The sequence below is a fragment of the Nothobranchius furzeri genome, chromosome 1 (genome assembly GCF_043380555.1).
Source record: "Nothobranchius furzeri strain GRZ-AD chromosome 1, NfurGRZ-RIMD1, whole genome shotgun sequence".
Classification (NCBI taxonomy): domain Eukaryota; kingdom Metazoa; phylum Chordata; class Actinopteri; order Cyprinodontiformes; family Nothobranchiidae; genus Nothobranchius; species Nothobranchius furzeri.
Window position 1 is genome coordinate 47,062,862 of NC_091741.1, and position 25,286 is coordinate 47,088,147.

General features: G+C 42.6%; 1 protein-coding gene across 2 annotated transcripts in view; it reads left to right on the plus strand.

Annotated features, from left to right (window-relative positions):
• plxna4 (plexin A4) overlaps positions 1-25,286 on the plus strand; it is a 252,711-nt gene that overhangs the window by 133,537 nt on the left and 93,888 nt on the right. For both annotated transcript variants that reach the window (XM_070548887.1, XM_070548883.1), the window contains exon 4: positions 5,874-6,002. In XM_070548887.1, coding sequence (XP_070404988.1) covers positions 5,874-6,002 — 129 coding nt within the window. The remainder of the gene's footprint in view (positions 1-5,873; positions 6,003-25,286) is intronic.

Consider the following 25,286-nt stretch of genomic DNA (forward strand, 5'->3'; position numbering starts at 1 on the left):
TTTTTGTCTGGGACGATCTTTGACTTTGGTCGTTTCCAAGCAGCATCTAGTTGATTTACTCTGCTCACCTCACATGGACTCACACTGGCTGAATAAACAAAGAAAGTAAAAAAGAACATATTCGAAAAAACGTTACTGCCATGACTGGGAGGAGGACCTGTGCCAAACAACATGCCAGTATGATACTCTAACCACTGGACTATAAAGTCTGTTTAGAAACTAACACACGTATCCTGTACTGGCCTTTACGTGCATCTTTGTAAACAGGACACATTGGTTTCAACAGCATTTTTTTTGTCCCCGACGCAGAAATATTTTATGAGATTGTCCAAAGAATATTCAGGTTTCAGATTTGAGACCACCAGCTTCAGGGAGAGGAGAAACGCCTGATGACACAAGTACACAGGCTGCGATGGTTTCACAGCAGCGTTCCAAAACGATCTCCTAATTCATGGATATTCTGCCTCAGATTTCAGATTCAGATTTCAGATTTATTGGCCAAGTAAAATTACATTTACAAGGAATTTGTCTTCGGTAGATGTTCGCTCTCTAAAACATACAACAACCACAATAAATGAGAATAAAAATACCTAAAAACACATAAGAACATGTATACCCACACACATGTTCATTTACACACACACCTATATACATATATACATACGCACGCACGCACGCACGCACGCACGCACGCACGCACACACACACACACACACACACACACACACACACATATCCATAAGCATACTGAATTTGTATTAAAAACTATAGTAAAAGGATGGTAAAAGAATCTACAGATTCAGGAGAGAAATAGCTGAAGGAAAGAAACTGTTCTTGTGTCTGGTAGTTTTTGTGCACAGTTCTGCTTCCTGATCACGTGACGTGTGACATGTGTGGATGAAGATCAGCTTTAGCGCCATGATGTTTACATTCATAGTGCAAAGGCTCATTCTCAGGCCCGCCCCGTTAAAAAAATGCAAAGGACGACTTCAGTCGTCATTAGCAGCATGTGGTTGGATTTAAAATGACAACTTGGTGTTCAAAGACAGTAGATGAGTTTAGAAATTAATTCCACTCATACAGCTTAACTTGACTTGCTCACAACCTGTGAAAAACCTTTCAAACATCCTTTTAGTCTTCAAGATGAGGTTATTAATAAAGTATTGTTATAAGAAGCAGATGTTTTTGAGTATAAGTTTGACACTCATATTTTGAAGTATTTAGGAAAGTTTTACGACGACTTCTGTTGACGCTGCTGCAGGAATAGACTGCACCTTCAACCGACCCACTAGCATTTCTTCTTATTTCATAGTTTATGCACTAAAACACTTAATGATCATAATAATATAAATATAACAGATACATTCAAATTCTAAGTCATTTCATGTTCACACTGGGGAACAAAAACACATTTCTGTTTGTTTTAAGTCATCACCACCACAGCAGATTAAGAAGAAAAGATGCTGACTTTTAGCTGTCACCATGTATGCTAGCCCTCCTAGCAGCTGAAATCTTGGCTCAGGATGCTCGTGAGCTTGTTCAGAGGATTAGTGGAATTTCCCACCTAAATGTTGTGGAAATGTCACTTTCCCAGCATTCTCCATGACTTTGGATGACATTCTCCTCCAGCCCACTTACCTCACTGTTGGCTTCATGGTCCATGTCAAAGCATAGTGATACTTTACTCAGCAGCTTATTCTGGCTTCCACTACCCACACTTTGGTCATGGTGTGTGTTCCAGCTATGGTGTGTTAGTGTGTGTGCCATGCTTAACAGACTGCAGCGCTGTGTGACAAGTCTTGCTTTAGCTGGTTGAAAATCCATGTGAGGACAGGGTTCTGCAGTGTCAGTCTTCACTCAGAAGCAAAGTTTCCTCTCCTTTAGAGCGTGTTTAGGACTTTGTAGGGTGGGTTTTTATCTTCAACGTGATCTCAAGTATGCTACTGATTACTACATTCTGTCTTTATCTGTTACATGCCTTAGTGATCCTGCACTTTAACAACACTACAAGAATACTTCTGTTATCTGTTCACCAGATTCACTTCTTTTTATCAGCTGATTAAAAGTAGCCTCTATAATTGGTCTCCAGTTCACTTAGATTATCCAAAATCAATAAAATGTCTCAGATGTGGAACTAGAGGTACTGAATTTCAAAGGGCAATTTTCAAGGGAAGAGGGTTCCCATGGGGCAGGAACATTATTGACAGAGTATATATGTAAGGTGTTGGGCGGTTCAAAATGTGCCAAAACAAGCCATCTGTTTCTGAGCACTGTCATTCATTAGCTTTATCTTCTGTGTGGCGTTGGTTTTTATGCATCCTGCTGGTTGTGTTGTGTAACACAACTGGTCAAGCACAAAGTTTTCCTGCATATCAGTTTTCACCTCTGCAGTTTTACTGGCTGTGTTATTGCAAACATGCAGAGTCAGAGGAGGTGCTGCATATTCAGTGTGCCTTTGTGGAGTATAAATTGCCAAGAGCAACAGAGTGAGAGTAATCCTGTGGTTTTCTCTCCAGTGTGGCTTTCCTGTCAGCGTCACACCTTCTGCTAGCTGTTTGTCCCACAGAGAGGGAGGGAGTCTCTCTGGGAACATTATACTTCATTGACAGAATCAAAGCAGGACACACAATGTGCATGGCAGAAAAATGTTTGTCATGACCTTAACGGTCACAATTATGTATTTTTATATATCAGTAACTATGTTAGGGATAATTTAAGTGTTTGGCCATCTCTAAAGCATGTGCTTTAATTATTTAACTTGACATTAAAATAAAAAGGGTGATGTTACTGAGAAATGTTTTAGAATGTGATGGTTTGTGCAGCATTTTCACAGCAGATCTCTCACCCTTGTATCACTGTTACCTGTAGTTACTCGCATTTGCCACTAGGGGGATGCAGTTCATGGCCAATTTAGTTTGTGGAAACTGCTGCTCAGTTTTAGCTGTGATGTGGTGAATCTTGTGCATTGGTTCAGTTACATAAATTGGTTGATTTGAAGCAGTCTGTGCTACATCCTACTGTGTGTGATTTGTAAGCCCAAACTGACAATGCTAGTCACGTTGCCTCGTTACCATTTCTTAATAAAAAAAAGCTGCTAGTCCAAATGTGTGTGTGTGTGTGTGTGTGTGTGTGTGTGTGTGTGTGTGTGTGTGTGTGTGTGTGTGTGTGTGACAGAGAGAGAAGCACCTGAGTATGTTGGTATAGACATGCTTTTTAAAATACACTCCCTATTTCCATTAAAGCTACGGTTCAAGGAGGCAAAATGAAGTCTGTCTGGCAGTGAATGTCTATTGGGTCGTGTTAATGTGATAGCAGAGATTAGCATTGTAATCCATTTAGCATAGAGCAGCTAATCCACTTTATTTCTGTTGAAAATGAATCAGATAATGTTGGCTAGCACCATTCTAGCTCTCTTAATGATTTTAAGCAGATGAGAAATGACTTTAAGACATAATGTATTAATAAACGCTGATGATTACCACAACTAATGTAACGACAACTGATATTGTTTAGTTATTGCTTTACATCAATGGCAAACAAACATTGTTAGTGTGTTGCTAATGCATGCTTTTGTTTTCTGCATTCTTGCAATAGAAAATATGCACATCTGCTCTTTATTCATTTTCAGGTAATTAACTTGTTGTGAGTTGATACTTTTAAGTTAGTTGTAGGTTTTTTTACTTTTAAAGTATTTCTTTTTTTAAATTTAAGCAAAAATAAAAGGACGTAAAGCATAAAATTATTGTATTACTTCCATTGTGTTGGACTGAAGTCAGCCGTGTTCCCTTGTGTGCTCCCCTCGTGTCCCCGTGTGACTTAAACAGCCAGCGTCGCATGCTTGCGGACATGCTGTGCTCTCCCTGGTGGCTCATTTGTTTTGTTGGTGGTCAGATCCTGGGATGATATACAGTAGCGTCCCCTTGAAGCCTCTCTGCTCCCTGGTGACTGTGGATCTGTCCCAACACGATAAAACTCTAGACTCCACCACTGATATGGCCTGTCAACCCTTAAACTCTATGCAACAGTTGTCTCCACACATTGTCATATGCCGTGTAGGTAAAATGATACGCACATCTCTCCACAAGTCCACATGAAGTGGCATGCAATGCTCTGTGTGCAAAATGCACCTAAACCAAACTCACCTGACAGGCCAGATTAGGTAACCCCACCTGCTGAATCTGGCTCTGGCTTGTGCAAAAGGTTCTTTCTTCTTGCCTCCTTCTCTTGTTTCTCTCCTATCTGCCTTCTGTTCTTTTCTTTGCGGCTGACCTCGCTGCATACAATGAGTCCCAGTGGAAGTGTGTCAGGCTTTGATAAAAGAGAACTTACGGTTCTTTGAGATCAAGGTCACTACCTTATCCTAGCAGGAGGCAGAGCTGGAGAAAAAAGGATGACTGTAAAACAAACAACATTGAAGACTTGGGTGAAATTGGGGTGAAGACGGTGCTCATTTAAAGAAATGTCATGTTGTGAAACTGGATATGTGAGGGAGCAGCGGGAACTTCACCCTGTTTACATTTACTTCTCTGCAATATAATAGTTTGTTTTCCAAGAAAAACAAGAAACAAAAAGTTCTGCTCAACTATAAAACAGCTGCATTATTCTTTTACAACATCTAACATCAAACTAAATTAATCAAATAGTCCTTATTTATTTATTTGTTTATTTATTTATTTTCATCATATTCTAAAAAAGCAACTATTATTATTGTTTTCCTCATATTTCAGTTTTTCCACATGAAAAATCACCTTTTGACCTTAGACGTCTCCAGTACCTGTAGTTTTTGTCTCTTCTGTGAAATTCTGACACAAGATACAATTAAAGTATCACATACATTTTATAATTAAGCATGAAGTGGCTCACCCGTCTCCTCCACCATCTGCTTCTGTCCAATTATCTCCCGTTTATGCCTGTTACCTGCAAACCCCTTAAATGTTGAAGAGCGCAAAGGACTACAAAGAGTCAGCACATCTTTAAAAAGACTTGCTTTACACCCGTCCAAAAGCCCACAAAGACCCGTGTGTGAACCCGCGATCTGATGGCTGCTGGGAGTTGGTGTGGTTGGTACAGTACGTGTCAGAACTGTGTTTCTGGGAAATTAGAACCATAGGACCAGATTTTGCAAAGTGTGTGTGTGTGTGTGTGTGTGTGTGTGTGTGTGTGTGTGTGTGTGTGTGTGTGTGTGTGTGTGTGTGTGTGTGTGTGTGTGTGTGTGTGTGTGTGTGTGTGTGTGTGTGTGTGTGTGTGTGTGAGAGAGAGAGAGAAAGACAAAACAAGCAGATGTTCTGGCACAACTCAGACCTCTGCCATCACATCAATGACTGCTTAAAGCCAATTTCAGCCACTTTCTGCTGAGTAAACTCACCTAGGGATATGTAGGCTGCACCTTTTGTGCAGATGCCTTATTACCATAATTACTTTTAAATGGCTCAAACTATGATGGAGAAAGATGCAGCACCAACAGCTGCATTGCATAGGGGGATAAAAGCTGCATGGTGTTGGACAAGCAGTGCAGAAATAATTTACAAAAGTATTTTTAATAAGTTTAAGTCTTGCAATGACAATGCATTTTCAGCGGTCCTCTTAAGTCTTTTGTTAAGAACAACAGCTTGCCTGTTTATTTATTTTTCCTCAGAAAATAATTTTTTTCTGTAACTGTATTGATAATGAAGTAACTACAGTAATTTTTCATAAAAATACTCTGATCTAATTTTGATAAAACTGGTTATCTTGGCTGGTTAACAAATATATTTTTTGCCAAACCCAGAAAGTTTTCCTCAGCAGGGTTTGTTCATTTCTAAAGTTGTGATTGTTTCACATGTGAATCATTGTTGGCACAGGAGTTATAGAAAGTTTGCCTTTTTTCTTTGCAGATCCGAGTGGATGGCTCCTCTCGAGCTCTTCAGTATGAGACGGTGCAGGCGGTGGAGAATGGTCCCATCCTCAGAGATATGGCCTTCTCCTCTGATCATCACTACCTCTACGTCATGTCTGAGACCCAGGTAAGACCTGTCTAATGTCTTTAAAGCTTGCGAACATTTTACAACCAAAACATCTAGGATTTATAGCTTTCTTTTACAGCCGCTGATGCAACATAGAGGGTTTCCTTTACAGCCCAGCTGGAGTTTGCAAATATATTAGATGAACCCCTAGATGTCGTCACTGTCTTTTATAGAAGAGGTCTGTGAGAGTAGAACAAATAGGTGTGTTGAATTATAGGAAAATAAGAGTGGACTTGGTGTGTGTGTGTGTGTGTGTGTGTGTGTGTGTGTGTGTGTGTGTGTGTGTGTGTGTGTGTGTGTGTGTGTGTGTGTGTGTGTGTGTGTGTGTGTGTGTGTGTGTGTGTGTGTGTGTGTGTGTCCTGATGACATGGAATGTGGAGCAAAATAGCAGCACTCTGTGTAATGGACAGGGTCTGCGAACACCTCCATCAGAGACAGAACAGCATCCCTGGAAGTCACAGAGATGCACACCCTGTATTCTACATAAAGACACACACACACACACACACACACACACACACACACACACACACACACACACACACACACACACACACACACACACACACACACACACACACACACACTAAAATGAACAAACACAGAAGCAAGGCTTATGGTAAATAAGCAGCAGATTCTCAGGAGGTAGAGGGGGTTGTCCATCAATAGGAAGGTTGTAGGATCAATCCCAGCTCCTGTCAGAGACTGCTGCTGTTGTGTCCTTGGGCAAGCCTTACGTGCCTTACCTGCTGGTGGTGGTCAGAGGGGCCAGTGCTTGGCAGCCTTGCTTCTGTCAGTGCGCCCTGGGCAGATGTGGCTACATTGTAGCTCAGCATCAACAGGAAGTGAATGTGTGTGCTTGTGTATGGGTGAATGACTGATTGTGTTTTAAAGCATCTTGGGGGGTTGTAGAACCCTAGAAGGTGCTATATAAATAAATACAGGCCATTTACAATTTATTATTAACTATTTAAGTTAAGGTAACTTTATGTGATGTGGTTTTAGACTGTTAACGTTGAAATAGTTCGCTACAGAATATATTTTAAGAATTCTGCATACCGGTATTTGAGTCGTGTCATGTTCATAGAAGCTGTTAATTTATTCAGTTAAAATTATTAAATGGTAAATGGCCTGTATTTGATATAGCGCCTTCTAGAGTCCCAGAACCCCCCAAGGCGCTTTACAACACAATCAGTCATTCACCCATTCACACACACATTCACACATTGGTGGGGATGAGCTACAGTGTAGCCACAGCTGCCCTGGGGCGCACCGACAGAGGCGAGGCTGCCGAGCACTGGCGCCACCGGTCCTTCCGACCACCACCAGCAGGCAACGTGGGTTAAGTGTCTTGCCCAAGGACACAACGACAGCGACAGAGTGAGCGTGGCTCAAACCTGCAACCTTCCAATTACGAGGCGAGCACTTAACTCCTGTGCCACCGTCGCCCCATTAAAAGTTGGTATTAAAAGATAACAACATCCTGTGACACCTAACTAATAACGCCAAAGCTTTTTTTAAAGGCAATAATTACAAATGAAAGTTCAAACAAGTGTCAACGACTAAGTTCTGCTTTTGTTGTGTGTGTGATGCATTCTGACATAAAAATAGTTGTACTGATGGATAAAGTAGTTTTAGTTTTGAGTACTTTATTCAGGACATGCACAGAATACGCAGTTATTGGCTCATGAAGGAGAAAATCAAGTTGTCGTTGCCACAGCAACAACATTTTATAAATGTTGGGCCTAAAAAGTTAGTTAATCCTATTTTTTCCATGAGGAGTACGAAAACAACAATGTAAATAAGGAAATCTAACTGTAACTAAGCTATGAAATCATCTGTCTAAAGAACCTAAAGGAAAAATAAAATACTGTTGCATATATTTTTGTTTAGAATAGTTACTGTAGCACTGCGGGAACTAGGCTCTGTTATTTTGTGGCTCTTTTAGGTGACTGATTGCTATTTGTGTCATAGAAGCATGCATAATAAAAATGCATCATTAAGGTTTTAACAATTTTTCCATGGAGGTCAAATCCTCATTATATTAGTAATTTTTTTTACCTTGCTTAAATCTGTAATTTGTCATATCTATTTTTTTTGTAACAGTTTTAAAATCCAGCTCCTGCCGTAATTTGCACATCACCTTCTGTGCATTTCCTGCCACTATTAATCACAGCAGGTTACAGCTGTTGTGTTGGCAGCTTTAGCCCTGCTATCCATGCACATTGTCTGCAGTTTTCAGAGGATTAAAGACCTTTCTGGCACCGTGAAAGTGTCACTGTTTACAAACGCAGCACTTCAGATTTTCTTGTGTGGAAATTTGTGCGCACTTTAAATGCTCAGATTATGAGATAACACTTTAAATATCAAAATGACAATGAGTTGAAAGTGCAGCTCTTGTTGAGATCTATCTGTCTTTCTGCTTGTGGTGAAAGAAAGGAAGGGAGGGAGGGCCAAATCTGAATATTTAAGATGCTGTTTGTCTACAATAAGCGGTAATGTGAGAATTTAAATAATCTGATTTCAGACTGCAGTAAATTACTCAGCTTATAAAAGATGTTGCAGAATAACAATAGAATTATTACAAGACTTAAACATCCTTTCTTCTAATCGTATCATGTTCTTTAAAGTGTCCGTGTTGTTGCCGAACATCCAGTCACAAACGGAGCATTTTTAATTTGCATGGCAATTATGTTGCATATATTAAAATAATAACCTAGTGAGTGTTTTGTGTGCATGTCTGAAAACTTTGTAGTAATTAGTCTATTAGCCTAGTTACAAGGCTGACCTCTGCTAACTGTTAAAGGGAAACATTTGGGAATTCCCATACACACCAGGATACAAAGCACTTAATGAATTCACAGAAGTACACGCAGATTCAGTGTTTTCATGGTGTTAATCTGCTCCAAAGGGTCTACAGAGCAAGATGAGGATGAATACTAAATAAAGTGTCATTTTACACTGATTTTAAAACAGATTTCAGAGTGAAATTTAGTTTATATAAGATGAAGTCATGTAGTTGCAATATTTTTATATTGCAGCTCTTTCAATGATTATTTAATGGTTTCTCTTCCTTAGGCTTAAATTTAAATATTTGCTGCAAGCCTGTTGTTTTAAGCAAAAAAAACCCTCTTTATTTCATCCATCCAACCAACCAACCGACCGACCTATACCTACACACACACACACACACACACACACACACACACACACACACACACACACACACACACACACACACACACACACACACACACACACACACACACACACACACACACATATATAGACAACTTCAGGGTTCATTTCAAGATCCTGGTTCTGGTCTATAGGGCCTTACAAGGACAAGCACCATCTTACATTGGTGATCTTCTTAGTCCCTACACCCCCAGCAGGTCCCTGAGGTCCAGTGATCAAAGCCTACTGGTTGTGCAGCGCACCAGGCTAAAGACCAAAGGTGACAGATCATTTGCTGCTGTGGTCCCCAGACTCTGGAACTCTCTCCCCCTGAGCCTGAGATCAGTGGACTCAGTGGTCTCCTTTAAAAAGCAGCTGAAGACTCACTTGTTCAAGCTGGCTTTTGTATGACCTTCTCCACCACTCTCTCTTTATTCTGCTCTCCCCACCTATTCCACCTTCCTCAGGATCCACTGATTTCCCTCTTTCCTGTTCACTCTCTCTCTTTCTTTACATTTTTTATCACAATTGTCTCTTTTTGCTCATTTCAAATATATTTTTAAACATTTTCTAAATGCTTTTTATATTTTTACATTTTTTGTTTTTGTGAAGCGCCTCGTGATTTTTATCTTGAGAGGTGCTATAGAATTGATATTTTCTTCTTCTTCTTCTTCTTCTTCTTCTTCTTCTTCTTCTTCTTCTTCTTCTTCTTCTTCTTCTTCTTCTTCTTCTTCTTCTTCTTCTTCTTCTTCTTCTTCTTCTTCTTCTTCTTCTTCTTCTTCTTCTTCTTCTTCTTCTTCTTCTTCTTCTTCTTCTTCTTCTTCTTCTTCTTCTTCTTCTTCTTCTTCTTCTTCTTCTTCTTCTTCTTCTTCTTCTTCTTCTTCTTCTTCTTCTTCTTCTTCTTCTTCTTCTTCTTCTTCTTCTTCTTCTTCTTCTTCTTCTTCTTCTTCTTCTTCTTCTTCTTCTTCTTCTTCTTCTTCTTCTTCTTCTTCTTCTTCTTCTTCTTCTTCTTCTTCTTCTTCTTCTTCTTCTTCACCAACCATCCAACCATCAGGTCACAAACATCAGCAGTTTAAGGAGAAATCTCCACACCTCCCTCTCCAGGCATTCCCTGTCTTCTATGAGGGATAATATCTAGCTCATGTTGGGTTTTTGGACACTGGTCTCAAATATCCTCATCTAGCTTTATTTTGATCAAGTGGAGCCACAGCTCTGCCCCGAGCTCACCCTAGTCCTGTGAGTCCAGCCACTCCATGGATGAAGCTCATTCTAGCTGCTTCTTCTCATCATCTCATTCTGTCAGCCATTACCCACAGTTCATGATCCCATGTGAGCATCAGAACATTAACAGTCACCTTTGTCTTTTTTCCTTAATGGTGACGCATGCAACATTGTTTTAGTCTCCTACTGAGACCAGGAGATACTTGAACTCCCAAAGTGGATTATTCATGACTCAGAGTTGTCAGTCAAACCTTTACCAGTAGAGAAACACAAGCTCTTAGGGAAAACAAAACCAGGGAACAGGTTTCTGATTATAAAACCAGTTGTAATACATCTATTCATTGTTTGTTGATTAATAAATAAAGTAAATAACTATCTAATGCCTGTTCAGGAATAAATGCCACATTTAAATAGCATTTGTGTGTTTTTTGTTAACGTCTCGGTGGTTGTCAGTTTTAAGGGGCACGTGGATGGTCATCCTAGCGAGTGCTGTTATTGAACGGGGAGCCCAATCATTGCACTAGTTTAGAATAACATTCAGTACTCACATGCACATTCCCTATTCCCAGAAGTGGTGAATGCTATTAATGCAGCCCAAGTTGGTCGATGGCAAAAGACTCCCGATGTTTCTGGGGCCTGGGACCCACACACTCACAGAGTGAGTGTGATACTTGGAATGAGAGAGAAACGCAGACAGAGGTCAGGGCGAGAGTGGCAAATGTGTCCAGAACAGGAAGCTGGGAACATAGGTGATCGATACAACTCCTCACATGCTGTTTTAGCCTCGAAATGCTCTCCTTCAGCTGGGCTGGGGGATCCTGGTTTGTGTGTGTGCGTGTGTGTGTGTCCACTGCTAAACAGTGAAAGGTTGTTGCTGATTCTGGATCATAGGAGATGGATTTTAGATCCAGCTTAATGTTCTCATTTGTATGTTGAAGGAGCATTTGGTTTTTCACATTTCATGCAGCTGTTTTTGTATAAAACTCTTGATGTGACTTTAAAGATCTCGAGAGAAACTAGAAAAACCATTTTACCCTTCTAAGACCCATGTCTATGTGGTCAATGACTGCTTGTACTATAATGTTTTATTATCATCAACTTAGACCTTTTTTTTATCATTTAGACACTTTATATTAACTTCAAGGGCTGTGACATGCTTGCTGTTTAACAACACAAAAGCATGTTTAAAATGGCGTTACTCGCATTTGTTTTGAAGTATCATTTGAGCATGTCCCCTGAAATTAATGCGGCATGTCCGAATGCTGCCATATACGAGTAATCAGAAGGTGGAGTTGACAAAACGAGCGAGACACACTCACCACGGTGACTCAGTCGCTGGTTTAGAGGTCTTTTAAATCACCTATGATATCATGTGCTGTCTTTTTCTGTCGTGATGCCAACATTAACCAGTTACTGAGCTCTTTTATTGACGCCATGTTTGTTTTGGTTGTACCCACAAACATGGCTCTCTAGAACACCCCCTAGTGGAACTGTCATATAGACGGCCTTAAACGGCTGGATTTCAGGAGCAATGACACTGAGGCAGGAACTTGGCGGGTCACGCAGAGTGGTTTATTTTCCACTAGTTGTCTTGGTACAGGCAGCAACAATCCACATGAGCATGAAAACATGCAGCCTTTTATACCCTGCTGTTAATAGGGCTATACCAACTACCCCAGCTCACCAGGGGAGCTCCTCTGCTACCCTCACCAAGCATTTCTCAACTTTATTTAAATATACTTTCATAACCCATTTCCTATACATACAAAAATACTAATATAAAAATCCTAATTTGCATCTAAACACCAGATTAAAACACCCATAAGAGAAAACCCCCATTAGAAACTTTCCCCCACCCTCTCCTCCTGGCCTCAACCGCAACCTTTAAATGGTGCTCGGACCCCCGGGGAAAGATTTTCTCGAACACCCTGGTGAGGAAACAGGAAGGTGAGTGAGCACACTTTAAACTTTACTTCTTAGTTTAACACTGAACTTTTGTGCATTTTAACCCCATCGCTTTCCTACTTCCTGAGAAACCCTTTTGTTGTTTCAGGTAACTTTTTCCTCTCTCCAGACTGCCCCATATGGCTTAATGAAGAGAGCTGTGGTTCTCCTGAACAAAGGCCCATCAATCTTACAACTCTTCAATAAATATCTTAAAACATTCGATGCACCACGGTCTTCTTTCATCCGCAAATGCACTTGAAAAGGCAGTGATAATAGGGGGTCAAGTTAAAGTGCTTCTGTTTCACAAAGAAACACATCGGTGACTAAATAGTTTACAAACATGAGTAATGAAAGTCCTCTTCATTACAGGAACACTCGTGCAGAGCAGTGCCACGTAGCAGCAAGTATGTGAACAAAGACGTAGCCTGCACCGGCAATAGGGCTGCAACAAACGATTATTTAGATAATCGATTAATCGGATGGGGTCTCGACACGATTAATCGATTAATCGGATTACATTGGGAAATTTTAAAAAACTGCCAGGGAAACGTTATTTCTCTCCTTCCTTCACTTTATTTAACACAACATTATTAGAAAACAGTTCAATAGCAGAAAAACAACATGCCATCACCTAAATTGTCTTATAAGGTGTATAGACAGAGACCCTAAGCTACATCTATCTGTGATGCTTTGTCCAAGTTAAACAGCTTAAGGGCAATTCTCATCTGTTTTGTTTGATCTCATCTGTTGACATTTATTTTAAATGTAATTAAACATAGGCTGTGAATTAATCAAAATTGATCACTATTTCCAAAAATGACTGAAAAAATACCAAATAAAATAAAAGTAAATGAATGCCATCCTCCTTGCGATGATGCCCTGGGCAACTGCCATAAAGTCACATCAAGAAATGCTGCTGATCATTCCAATGATTCCAAATAGACTCACATTAGGCCACATGAAAGCAACTGAACCCAAAAATATATTAACCAGTATATAACTGCACTCTCACACAACACGCCTGCAGCAACAGTTAGGACTCCTCCCTCCCTTTTAAAAGCGTTTTTGCTTCCGAGGACATTGTGGTTGTAAAACCACATGCTAGTAGTCTGGCCCCGGTGTGATCAACCAGTTTCTGCGGGAATGTGACGGCGGAACCAGGGCCAGATTAACACTTTGTTGTACCCTGGGCAACAATATTCAAGGGCTCCATCATCACGACCCAAGGATCACCATAATGTGGTCACATACAGAATATTTTACTGTAATATGCAGTAAATATACTCAATACTTGAATGCCTGACAACACGTAACCTGCCCAGAGTAACCTTTGACCCACCTCGTGTGGACTGACCAATGAGGAGAGGGTCTTAACTTGAGGCCCTCTCTTCATTGGTTAGTCTGCATGAGACTGACTCTCAACTGACGTTCAAAGTCATAGGCAGCGAAGCGTCTCTGTGCAGCGCAAAAGCCCGGGTGGACAGTTTGTTTAATGTAGGGTGATCATATTTCCATTTTCAAACAAGAGGACAGGGGATCTGTGCCTATGACATCACACTATGGCAATGCCACACAAACCATGTTGGGACCCATTTTTTGTAAGAACTAAATTAATATCAGATTCTGCCAATTAAAGGGCTCTAAAACAATTCATATGTAAATATTTTGCATATTTAATGCAAAATCTCATTTTTATGCTTTAGTGCTGCAACAAGGTTTTATTAATAATAAATTATTATACCTTTTGTTTTACTACAGCATCAGTAAGCTTCCTGTGCACAGATTATCAAGGATGCTTGTTTCAGCTGTGAGATTAGACGATAGGATCAATGAAAAAATAAGTTGTCACACACTCCATGGAAACTTTCAGAGAATCCACAAATAGTGGCTTTCAAATAGTTTTGTTACTTTTTGCAAGTTTAGAAAAGCAGCAGATGAGACAGCATGCCTGATTGTTTAGTTTTTCATCTGATAATATTAGAACATGTCAGTAATGTCTGAGGGGCTTTTATAAACACCGTATAACTAACACTCCTGGAGAGGGCATGAATTACACAGAGGCTTCTGGGGAGCCCAGTTATGGGGGGGGGGGGGGGGGGGGGGGGGCATTTTGCCTTGGCCCCCAAAATGTCTTGAAACGGCCCTGGGTGTGTGACTGAGTTTTGAAGGTGATCTGAATTGTATCAGATGTATAAATATGACATGTGTGTAACTTATTGTTTTTTACTGGTAAAAACGTGTAGTGGAGATAAATCTACCTACATTTTACTTTTCAACACTTTGTTTTGTTTTCTTGTTTTTATTTAACTATTTTCATGTCCTGTCTGTCTCTAATCTTCCTGCATCTCCTCATAATTCTCCAGAAAATCTGTTGCCTGGATTCTTACCTTTTCACCTCATCAGTTACTTTTGAGCAGATCATCTCCTGACCGCAAAGCGGAGAGCGCGTTTTCGATGCTGCGTGAGGTGACATCACCACAGCACAGGTGATGAGCTCCGCAGTAGCGCGCTTCAGGCACAAATAAGACAGAAAATAGAGAACATGTGCGGACAAGAACGATCGTGTGCTAATTATAGTTTTTTGGTTGCGCCACTTTGAGAATGGACCGTGCGCTGGAAGCAGCTGCCTGGATCGCTGCGCAGCAATGCGGAACCGGTTCGCAGCAGCACAAAGTCTGCAGGCTCTCCCTCGCGCTGATCTGCCGGTACCGGCTCTCCCTCACGCTGATCTGCCGGTACCGGCTCTCCCTCGCGCTGATCTGCCGGTACCGGCTCTCCCTCGCGCTGATCTGCCGGCTCTCCCTCGCGCTGATCTGCGGCTCTCCCTCGCGCTGATCTGACTTGCTCTGGTCTGCGCGCAACGGCGGGCGGGAAGGGGGGGGGGGCGCTTTTGGAAGAGTTGTGCGACACAACGAATCGATGACGCAATTCGTTGCCAACGCTTTTAGAAATCGATTTTCATCGAATTTATCGATTCGTTGTTGCAGCCCTAACCGGCAACAACATGAGCTTAAACAGCAACTATATTCTGGTCTTTAGTAGAAATATTTCTTTTTCATCCTTTTTTTTCATAAATTTGTAATTTTTTAATTAAAAATTTTTATGTATTTGTTTTGTTATAACGTTTATGAGAGTCTACTAATCTGTTATGGCTACAATAGTTTTTCCTTTAAATCACACTAAATACAAATTTGGGTCTCAGGAGGTTAAATTATATTTTTTATTCCTGTTTATTTTCTCATTTCATATTTTAATAGCACTTTTCATTCACTCGTGCAAAATAAAAAATATTACATCTCTGTAAGATGTTTGTCTCAATCTGCAGTTATGATCATTAGCTTTGTTTAAATTCAGCTTTTATTACATATTGAATTTGAGTGCAGTTGAAGAAAGTGATATACTAACAGTCACATTTATGTTTCAGATTATACACTCACTAAAGCAGGAAGAACAGCAAACGCATCCTCACAAAGCGCTAATTGTAGAAATAAATCCCCATATTCTTTTATTGTCACTCTGTGTTATTTTCCTTTCCTCCCTCCGTCCTGCTGCTGCTGTCGGTGTCTGGTTCATTTTCCTCTCCGTTTTCAAGTTTTATTCTTTTACCTTTTCTATTCTGAGAGGGTTTATGAAGCAAATCAGGATTTTTACCTTTTGTGTTTTCTTCATCTTCTTTCTCTGTGTTCATATTGTCATTTTTACTCCCCACCCCCCTTCGTTTCCTCAACAGAATGATCTGTCAGTCCTGCGTTCTCATTAATCTGGTGATTGGTTGTCCTCTAATGAGATCTATCCTTTTTATATCTTGTCTCTCCCTTCCACTCATGAATGTAGGAACATGCTAGAGTTGTCCTATTAGTGGCTGAAATGGATGTTCAGCCATAAAGACGGGAGTCCTACTATAGAATAATATAGAACTGGCTGTGATTGTTAATGTTAAGGTTTCTGCTTGAATGATGAGGGCAGGTCAGTTTCGTTTGTTAGTGTGACCCGGCTCTGTATTCTACTACTGTGATAGTTTTCTTTTAACACCGATTCAACCAGAAGGAGCAAGGTGGGTGTCATCTGAGCATCATTCAAATAACAACTTCTTAATGATTCCTGAAAATTAGAGATGCACCGATATGGAAAATGTGGGCCGATATCAACATCTGATATTAATATCGCTGTTATATCCGATAACAGATATTTATCGATATTGCATTAATATAAGAAGGAACATAATATAATTCACTCTATTAATATTGTGATATTTTGTGTAATGATACTGATTTGACATTTAAAAGCAGCATATAAAAATTTTTTATTGAGAATTTACATGCAAACCTTTACTCTGGTTCTTTTGTGTGGTGCAATTGAAACCCCGAATGTTGGGTGGCAGCAGTTATTACTGCCTTCATTCTGACAAACAAAATCTTGCGATAACACTTAACACACTTTGAGCATCTAGCTGAGTTTTCCAATTATTCAGTAAAAAAAATATCACAAATATCGTCTGACTTTTATTACCAGGAGATATTGTATCTTCTCCCCTATGCTGTGATGTATCGTTTTGTCAGATTATTGCCAATAAGCACCACAAATATAAGAATTATATATACAGTCAGGTCCATAAATATTGGGACATCGACACAATGCTAACATTTTTGGCTCTATACACCACCACAATGGATATCAAATGAAATGAACAAGATGTGCTTTAACTGCAGACTGTCGGCTTTTATTTGAGGGTATTTACACCCAAATCAGGTGAACGATGTAGGAATTACAGCAGTTTGCATATGTGCCTCCCACTTGTTAAGGGACCAAAAGTAATGGGACAGAATAAGAACCATAAATCAAACTTATACATTTCAATACTTGGTTGCAAATCCTTTGCAGTCAATTACAGCCTGAAGTCTGGAACACACAGACATCACCAGACGTTGGGTTTCATCCCTGGTGGTGCTCTGCCAGGCCTCTACTGCAATAGTCTTCAGTTCCTGCTTGTTCCTGGGGCATTTTCCCTTCAGTTTTGTCTTCAGCAAGTGAAATGCATGCTCAATCGGATTCAGGTCAGGTGAATGACTTGGCCATTGCAAAACAGTCCACTTCTTTCCCTTCAAAAACTCTTTGGTTGCTTTTGCAGTATGCTTTGGGTCATTGTCCATCTGCACTGTGAAGCGCCGTCCAATGAGTTCTGAGGCATTTGGCTGAATATGAGCAGATAATATTGCCCGAAACATTTCAGAATTCATCGTGCTGCTTTTGTCTGCAGTCACATCATCAATAAATACAAGAGAACCAGTTCCACTGGCAGCCATACATGCCCACGCCATGACACTTCCAGCACCATGCTTTACTGATGAGGTGGTATGCTTAGGATCATGAGCAGTTCCTTTCCATCTCCATACTCTTCTCTTCTGATCACTCTGGTACAAGTTGATCTTGGTCTCATCTGTCCATAGGATGTTGTTCCAGAACTGTGAAGGCTTTTTTAGATGTTGTTTGGCAAACTCTAATCTGGCCTTCCTGTTTTTGGGGCTCACCGATGGTTTACATCTTGTGGTGAACCCTCTGTATTCACACTGGTGGAGTCTTCTCTTGATTGTTGACTTTGACACAGATACACCTACCTCCTGGAGAGTGTTCTTGATCTGGTCAACTGTTGTGAAGGGTGTTTTCTTCACCAGGGAAAGGATTCTTCGGTCATCCACCACAGTTGTTTTCCGTGGTCTTCCGGGTCTTTTGGTGTTGCTGAGCTCACCGGTGCGTTCCTTCTTTTTGAGAATGTTCCAAACTGTTGTTTTGGCCACGCCTAATGTTTTTGCTATCTCTCTGATAGGTTTCTTTTGTTTATTCAGCCTAATGATGGCTTGCTTCACTGATGTGACAGCTCTTTGGATCTCATCTTTGACAGTTGACAGCAACAGATTCCAAATGCAAATAGCACACCTGAAATGAACTCTGGACCTTTTATCTGCTCATTGTACTTGGGATAATGAAGGAATAACACACACATGGCCATGTAACAGCTGAGAAGCCAATTGTCCCATTACTTTTGGTCCCTTAACAAGTGGGAGGCACATATGCAAACTGTTGTAATTCCTACACCGTTCACCTGATTTGGATGTAAATACCCTCAAATAAAAGCTGACAGTCTGCAGTTAAAGCACATCTTGTTTGTTTCATTTGACATCCATTGTGGTGCAGAGCCAAAAATGTTAGCATTGTGGCGATGTCCCAATATTTATGGACCTGACTGTAAACATACTACATTATTATTATATACTCACACCACCTTTCTGAAACCAATACAAAAATGGCTGCTAGATGGAAAAATAGATTAATAACAGCCCAGTTTTACTTATCGGATTGATATTGACATGTTAAAAAACTAACATTGGCCGATATTGATGCGGGTATATCGTGCATCCCTATTGAAAGCATTAAACAAGAGTATCAAGCAAAAAAAGATTTAACTGAAAAGATTGAAGTTTTTGGTTGTAGTGGTTAAGTAATATCCATTTAAGAAATAAAAATAGGTTTCAATCTTTTCTTTAAAGTTAGTGTCAAGAAAAAGGCAAAAGTATTCTCCAGAATAAAGTTAAACATTTTCATAACTCACAAAAAAAAAGTAAGATAGTGATGGTCTTTATTTCAAGAGTAAAACGGAAACAAGGACCTACGATAGCCTACATATTTACTTGGTGTCATTGAACTACTCTAAATAAGTCTTTATACCATTAAATGTGCTTTTTGTGCCTTTTCAGTTACAAGCATGAGGCCCTGGAATGATCTGAGCATCAGAAAGGATCCTTCTGTTGAGATTTTTCTAAGTAATTTTTACACACTAGCGTTTATGCAGAAAACCCAATAAACATAGGCCATTTGTGTTTTACTGCTTTCAGCAGGACTGTTAGTAGAGGATTTAGTGACTGTTCATTACTGCTGCTGGTGAAGGTTCTCAGTCATCCAGGTCATTGTAATCCAGAGGAGTTCGTACAGAGACAGTTGGACTTCTTTGGTTTCTTGAAGACGTTACGCTTCTCACCCGAGGATTTTCGTCAATTCTGACCCGAATGTGGGAGGGTCAAACTTATTAACTGTAGCTATCTATTGTTTCTTTTCAAGCAGAAACTCCCCGTAAATATCCCTCCTCCCTACCCCATGAGAAGTCATTGGAATCGTTAGGCTCTACTGTGTGGGAATGTCGTCGTCGTCGTCGTCGTCGTCTTCCTCCGCTTATCCGGGTCCGGGTCGCGGGGGCAGCATCCCAACTAGGGAGCTCCAGGCCGTCCTCTCCCCGGCCTTGTCCACCAGCTCCTCCGGCAGGACCCCAAGGCGTTCCCGGACCAGATTGGAGATGTAACCTCTCCAACGTGTCCTGGGTCGACCCGGGGGCCTTCTGCTGGCAGGACATGCCCGAAACACCTCCCCGGGGAAGCGTCCAGGAGGCATCCTGACCAGATGCCCAAACCACCTCAACTGGCTCCTTTCGATCCAGAGGAGCAGCGGTTCTACTCCGAGTCCCTCCCGAATGTCCGAGCTCCTCATCCTATCTCTAAGGCTGAGCCCGGCCACCCTACGGAGGAAACTCATTTCGGCCGCTTGTATCCGCGATCTCGTTCTTTCGGTCATTACCCAAAGCTCATGACCATAGGTGAGGATTGGGACGTAGATCGACCGGTAAATCGAGAGCCTGGCTTTCTGGCTCAGCTCCCTCTTCCCCACGACAGATCGGCTCAGCGTCCGCATCACTGCAGACGCCGAACCAATCCGCCTGTCGATCTCCCGATCCCTCCTACCCTCACTCGTGAACAAGACCCCGAGATACTTAAACTCCTCCACTTGAGGTAGGACCTCTCCCCCGACCCGGAGGTGGCAAGCCACCCTTTTCCGGTCGAGAACCATGGTCTCAGATTTGGAGGTGCTGATCCTCATCCCAGCCGCTTCACATTCGGCCGCGAACCTACCCAGCAAGAGCTGAAGGTCAGAGCTGGATGAAGCTAGGAGGACCACATCATCCGCAAAAAGCAGAGACGAGATTCTCCTGCCACCAAACTCGACACACTCCACACCACGGCTGCGTCTAGAAATTCTGTCCATAAAAGTGATGAACAGAACCGGTGACAAAGGGCAGCCCTGGCGGGGTCCAACCCTCACTGGGAACAGGTCCGACTTACTACCGGCTATGCGGACCAAACTCACGCTCCTCTGGTAAAGGGACTGAATGGCCCTTAACAGAAAGCCACCCACCCCATACTCCTGGAGCGTCCCCCACAGGGTGCCCCTGGGGACACGGTCATAAGCCTTCTCCAAATCCACAAAGCACATGTGGATTGGTTGGGCAAACTCCCATGCCCCCTCCATCACCCTTGCAAGGGTATAGAGCTGGTCCACAGTTCCACGGCCAGGACGAAAACCACATTGCTCCTCCTCTATCTGAGATTCAACTATTGATCGGACCCTCCTCTCCAGTACCTTGGAGTAGACCTTTCCAGGGAGGCTGAGGAGTGTGATCCCCCTATAGTTGGAACACACCCTCAGGTCACCCTTCTTAAAGATGGGGACCACCACCCCGGTCTGCCACTCCCTAGGAACTGCCCCCGATGACCACGCAATGTTGTAGAGACGTGTCAACCATGACAGCCCTACAACATCCATAGCCTTGAGATACCCAGGACGAACCTCATCCGCCCCCGGGGCTCCGCCGCTGTGTAGTTGTTTGACTACCTCAGCAACTTCTGCCCCCGAGATCGGACAGTCCATCCCCAGGCCTCCCAGCTCTGGTTCCTCCTCAGAATGCGCATTGGTGGGATTGAGGAGCTCCTCAAAGTATTCCTTCCACCGTCCGACTATAGCCTCAGTTGACGTCAGCAGCTCCCCATCCCCACTGTAAACAGTGTGAGCGAGTTGCTGCCTTCCTCTCCTGAGGCGCCGGACAGTTTGCCAGAACCTCTTTGGAGCCGATCGATAGTCTTTCTCCATGGCCTCACCAAACTCCTCCCACGCCCGAGATGTTGCCTCGGCAACTGCCACTGCTGCACCCCGCTTGGCTATCCGGTACCTGTCTGCTGCCTCCGGAGACCCACAGACCAGCCACGCCCTGTAGGCCTCCTTCTTCAGCCTGACGGCTCCCCGAACCTCTGGTGTCCACCAGCGGGTACGGGGGTTGCCACCACGACTGGCACCGGCCACCTTACGACCACAGCTAGCAACAGCCGCCTCGACAATCGCAGAGTGGAACAAGGCCCACTCGGACTCAATGTCCCCCACTGCTCTCGGGACGTGGTCAAAGCTCTGCCGGAGGTGGGAGTTGAAGACCGTCTTGACAGGTTCTTCTGCCAGGCGTTCCCAGCAGACCCTCACTATGCGTTTGGGTCTGCCAGGTCTACGCGGCATGTTCCCCTGCCATCTGATCCAACTCACCATCAGGTGGTGATCAGTTGACAGCTCCGCCCCTCTCTTCACTCGGGTGTCCAAAACATACGGCCGCAGGTCAGATGATATGACTACAAAATCTATCATCGACCTGTGACCTAGGCTGCCCTGGTACCAAGTGTACCGGTGGGCATCCTTATGTTCGAACATGGTGTTCGTTATGGCCAAACTGTGGCTTGCACAGAAGTCCAATAACAAAACACCGCTCGAGTTCAGATTAGGTGGGCCGTTCCTCCCAATCACACCCCTCCAGGTCAAGCTGTCATTGCCCATGTGAGCATTGAAGTCCCCCAGCAGGACAATGGAGTCCCCTGATGGAGCACTATCTAGCACTCGTCCTAGGGACTCCAAAAAGGGTGGGTACTCTGAACTGATATTTGGCCCATAAGCACAAACAACAGTCAGGACCCGTTCCCCGACCCGAAGGCGCAAGGAAGCTACCCTCTTGTCCCCCGGGGTAAACCCCAACACACAGGCAGGGAGTCTCAGGGCTAACAAAAAGCCAACCCCAGCCCTCCGCCTCTCACCCAGATAAACTCCAGCAAAGTACAGTGTCCAACCCCTCTCCAGGTCTCGGGTTCCAGAGCCAATGCAATGTGTCGAGGTGAGTCCGACTATATCTAGCCGGTACCGCTCAACCTCTGCCACAAGCTCCGGCTCCTTCCCCGCCAGCGAGGTGACGTTCCATGTCCCAAAAACTAGTTTTCTTGTCCGGGGATTGGACCGCCAAGGCTCCCGCCTTGGTCTGCCACCCGATTCGCAATGCACCGGACCCTTCATGTTCCTCCTGCGGGTGGTGGGTCCACAGTTGGACGAGCCCATGTATCCGGTTCGGGCTGGGCCCGGCCGGGCCCCATGGGCAAAAGCCCGGCCACCAGGTGCTCGCTCACGGGCCCCAACCCCAGGCCTGGCTCCAGGGTGGGACCCCGGTAACCCTCCGGGCCTGGTACTCCGACTCTTCGTTTTAACCGCCATGAAAGATCCTGGGAATGGTTGTTTTGATTAGATGCAGGATACTTAACTTTTTCTTCGTTTTCAACTTTCAACTCAAAACCAAGAAACCAAAGGATATTGATCCTTCCTGTTTTCGTCCAACTATCCCTGATCCATCATATGTGTTAGACATTATTAAAGGTAAAAAACTGGATTAACTTAAATGTAATTGATAATTAATGGCTGCAACATTGTTGTTGGTTATTCATGGATTTTGAAGCCAATCCTAAATTGACCAACCTATAAATCTTATTAATCATAGAAATCAGCAAAACCACAGTTAACACAGCTGTGTGGGCTGCTTGTCATGATGGTTGGAATAAAACCAGCTTTTGTCTGGACCCAATCTGCAAAAGTAATTTGAATGAATATGATTTTGATCGCTGAGCACATTACAGAGCAGCTGGCTGTGCTGAGACTTGACATGAGTTCGAGGGCATTTGGGTGCTATTCAAGCTGTTGTTTGTTGTGTCTTAGTCATCCGATCCATCCTTTAGTGTTCATGAAGCCATGCCATAGCCCCGTAGCGACCAGCCTGCCATCTCCTCGTTCAGTGAGTCAGTGGTGCCCATGTGCATGTTGTGCCCATGTACATGTGTGGCCTTTCTGCGTGGAGTTGCATGTTCTCCCCATGCATGCGTGGGTTTCCTCCGGGTACTCCGGTTTTCCCCACAGATCACAACATGCCCTACAAGTTAAAAATTGGACGTCACTTTGGATAAAAGCGTCTGCCAAATAAATAAACATAAATAAACATAAACATGTTCCGACATTACCTCGGTGTCTAGGTAATTTCCTCAACAGACCCAAGACTTTACATTCACAAAACACAAAAATAACAAAAAGATAAATGCTGCTTGAAAAGGCTGTAAGTGACACATTCACTGTGATAAAATATTTATATTCAGCGTAGCAAATGTAGATCTGTAAGTGTGAATTATTGAAAATGTGTACTACAGCAGGCTGAGATGGTTCAAAGTCAAATGCTCTTTTTAACTCCGTAACCCCGTCCTCACATCTTACCCAACATGTTTAGTACAGCATCCTTTCATATCAGGGCAAATCTTTTTACCACATTTATCCGAGTGCGGCTTCCTCACCCCTCCAGGGTGCGGCTGTGACTTATGAAAGTGTTCAGATGTGCATGTTATTTTGTGTAGCAGATTAGCTGCAGGGCTCTGCTTTAACAAAGCAGGTGCACGGAGCTGATACGCTGCAGCCGCTTCTGCCTGACACGCATCTAGAAAAAGTCAAAGTGATGCAAGAAGAGCTTAGTGGGAACTCTGTGCTCTTCTACATGTCCCCAGTAATGTGTGTCTGTCTTTTCTGCTAGTCCATTATTTCATACAACCGACAGACATTTTATAAAATTTGTCACTACTGTGAGTCAACACTCATCCTCTGCTGACAGTATCTTGGCTCCTGGTGGCGATCCAAGCTGTGCACTCAGTCGGGGCGATGCAGGTCTTATTTTTATCCAAGCTAAGGCCCTGCTTACATCGTTGCAGGGTGTGAAAAATTAGAAACTGCATCTCCAACAGTTTTGTGTGCTTCAGTGGAAGATCGTCACAATGAGTTGCTCAGCATGGCTGAAGACTGACATTGTAATTGGACTAAATTACCACAGTTCGTGTGTTACTTTGTTTGTACTGAGCTGATAAATATAGACGGATCAGTCAGATAAAAATTTAAATATAGGGCGGTGTGTTTTAAAGTAATCTGCAAAACTTGTCTTCGTTTGGTTAGCTTACCCATTGGAATAAAAAGATAAGTGGAAATGATTATTTCTGAGTTGTTTATTGTACACTGTCAGTTCTGACAGAGCAATGGGTAGCTCCGTCATGTAACCTCTAGAAGATCAAACGGAAACAATGTACACTTGTGGTGTACACTTGTTAGCTGAAGTTATGAAATGTCAACTGGTGATTGACTGACTGATTGAGCTGTGTGTCGTCGGTGATGGGGCATTGAGTCATTGATGTGTCCGTCCCTTCATTTGATTCTCATGTCAATCTTGGATCTGTCCAGGTGGAGAAAAGAGGGAGATGGGGCAGAAAAGAAGAAGTATTTTCTAAAGTGACAGTTTGTTTTTAGGAGAACCAGAGGGCAAGCATCAAAGTTTTCAAAGTTGATTCTGAAGGTAAAGATGATGCTTTGGCATCTTTGACAGGTAAAAAATGGTGATTTTGTTATTTAAACTACACCCATGGCCAAAGGACTTGAGAATGTCATGAGCCAAGTTCTTGTGTTTGCTGGAAGTTCTTTGGTGTCACACAGTCTTCTTCACAAATGCAGTGAAAATGGGTTCTACTATTAATGACAGTCAGCAAAATTTACCATTCCTCATTTTTCTGTCTGTGGCGAAGCTTTTGGCCACGGCTGTATATGGATACTTTGTTTTGAGGGGCTGGTTTAAAAACTAAATTGTGGGCTTTGGGCATTTTGATGGTCTACGTCAAAGCAACCATTCTTCTGATATGTCAGAAATGGCCGTCCATTTCCATGATTTTGTCAGAATAACTT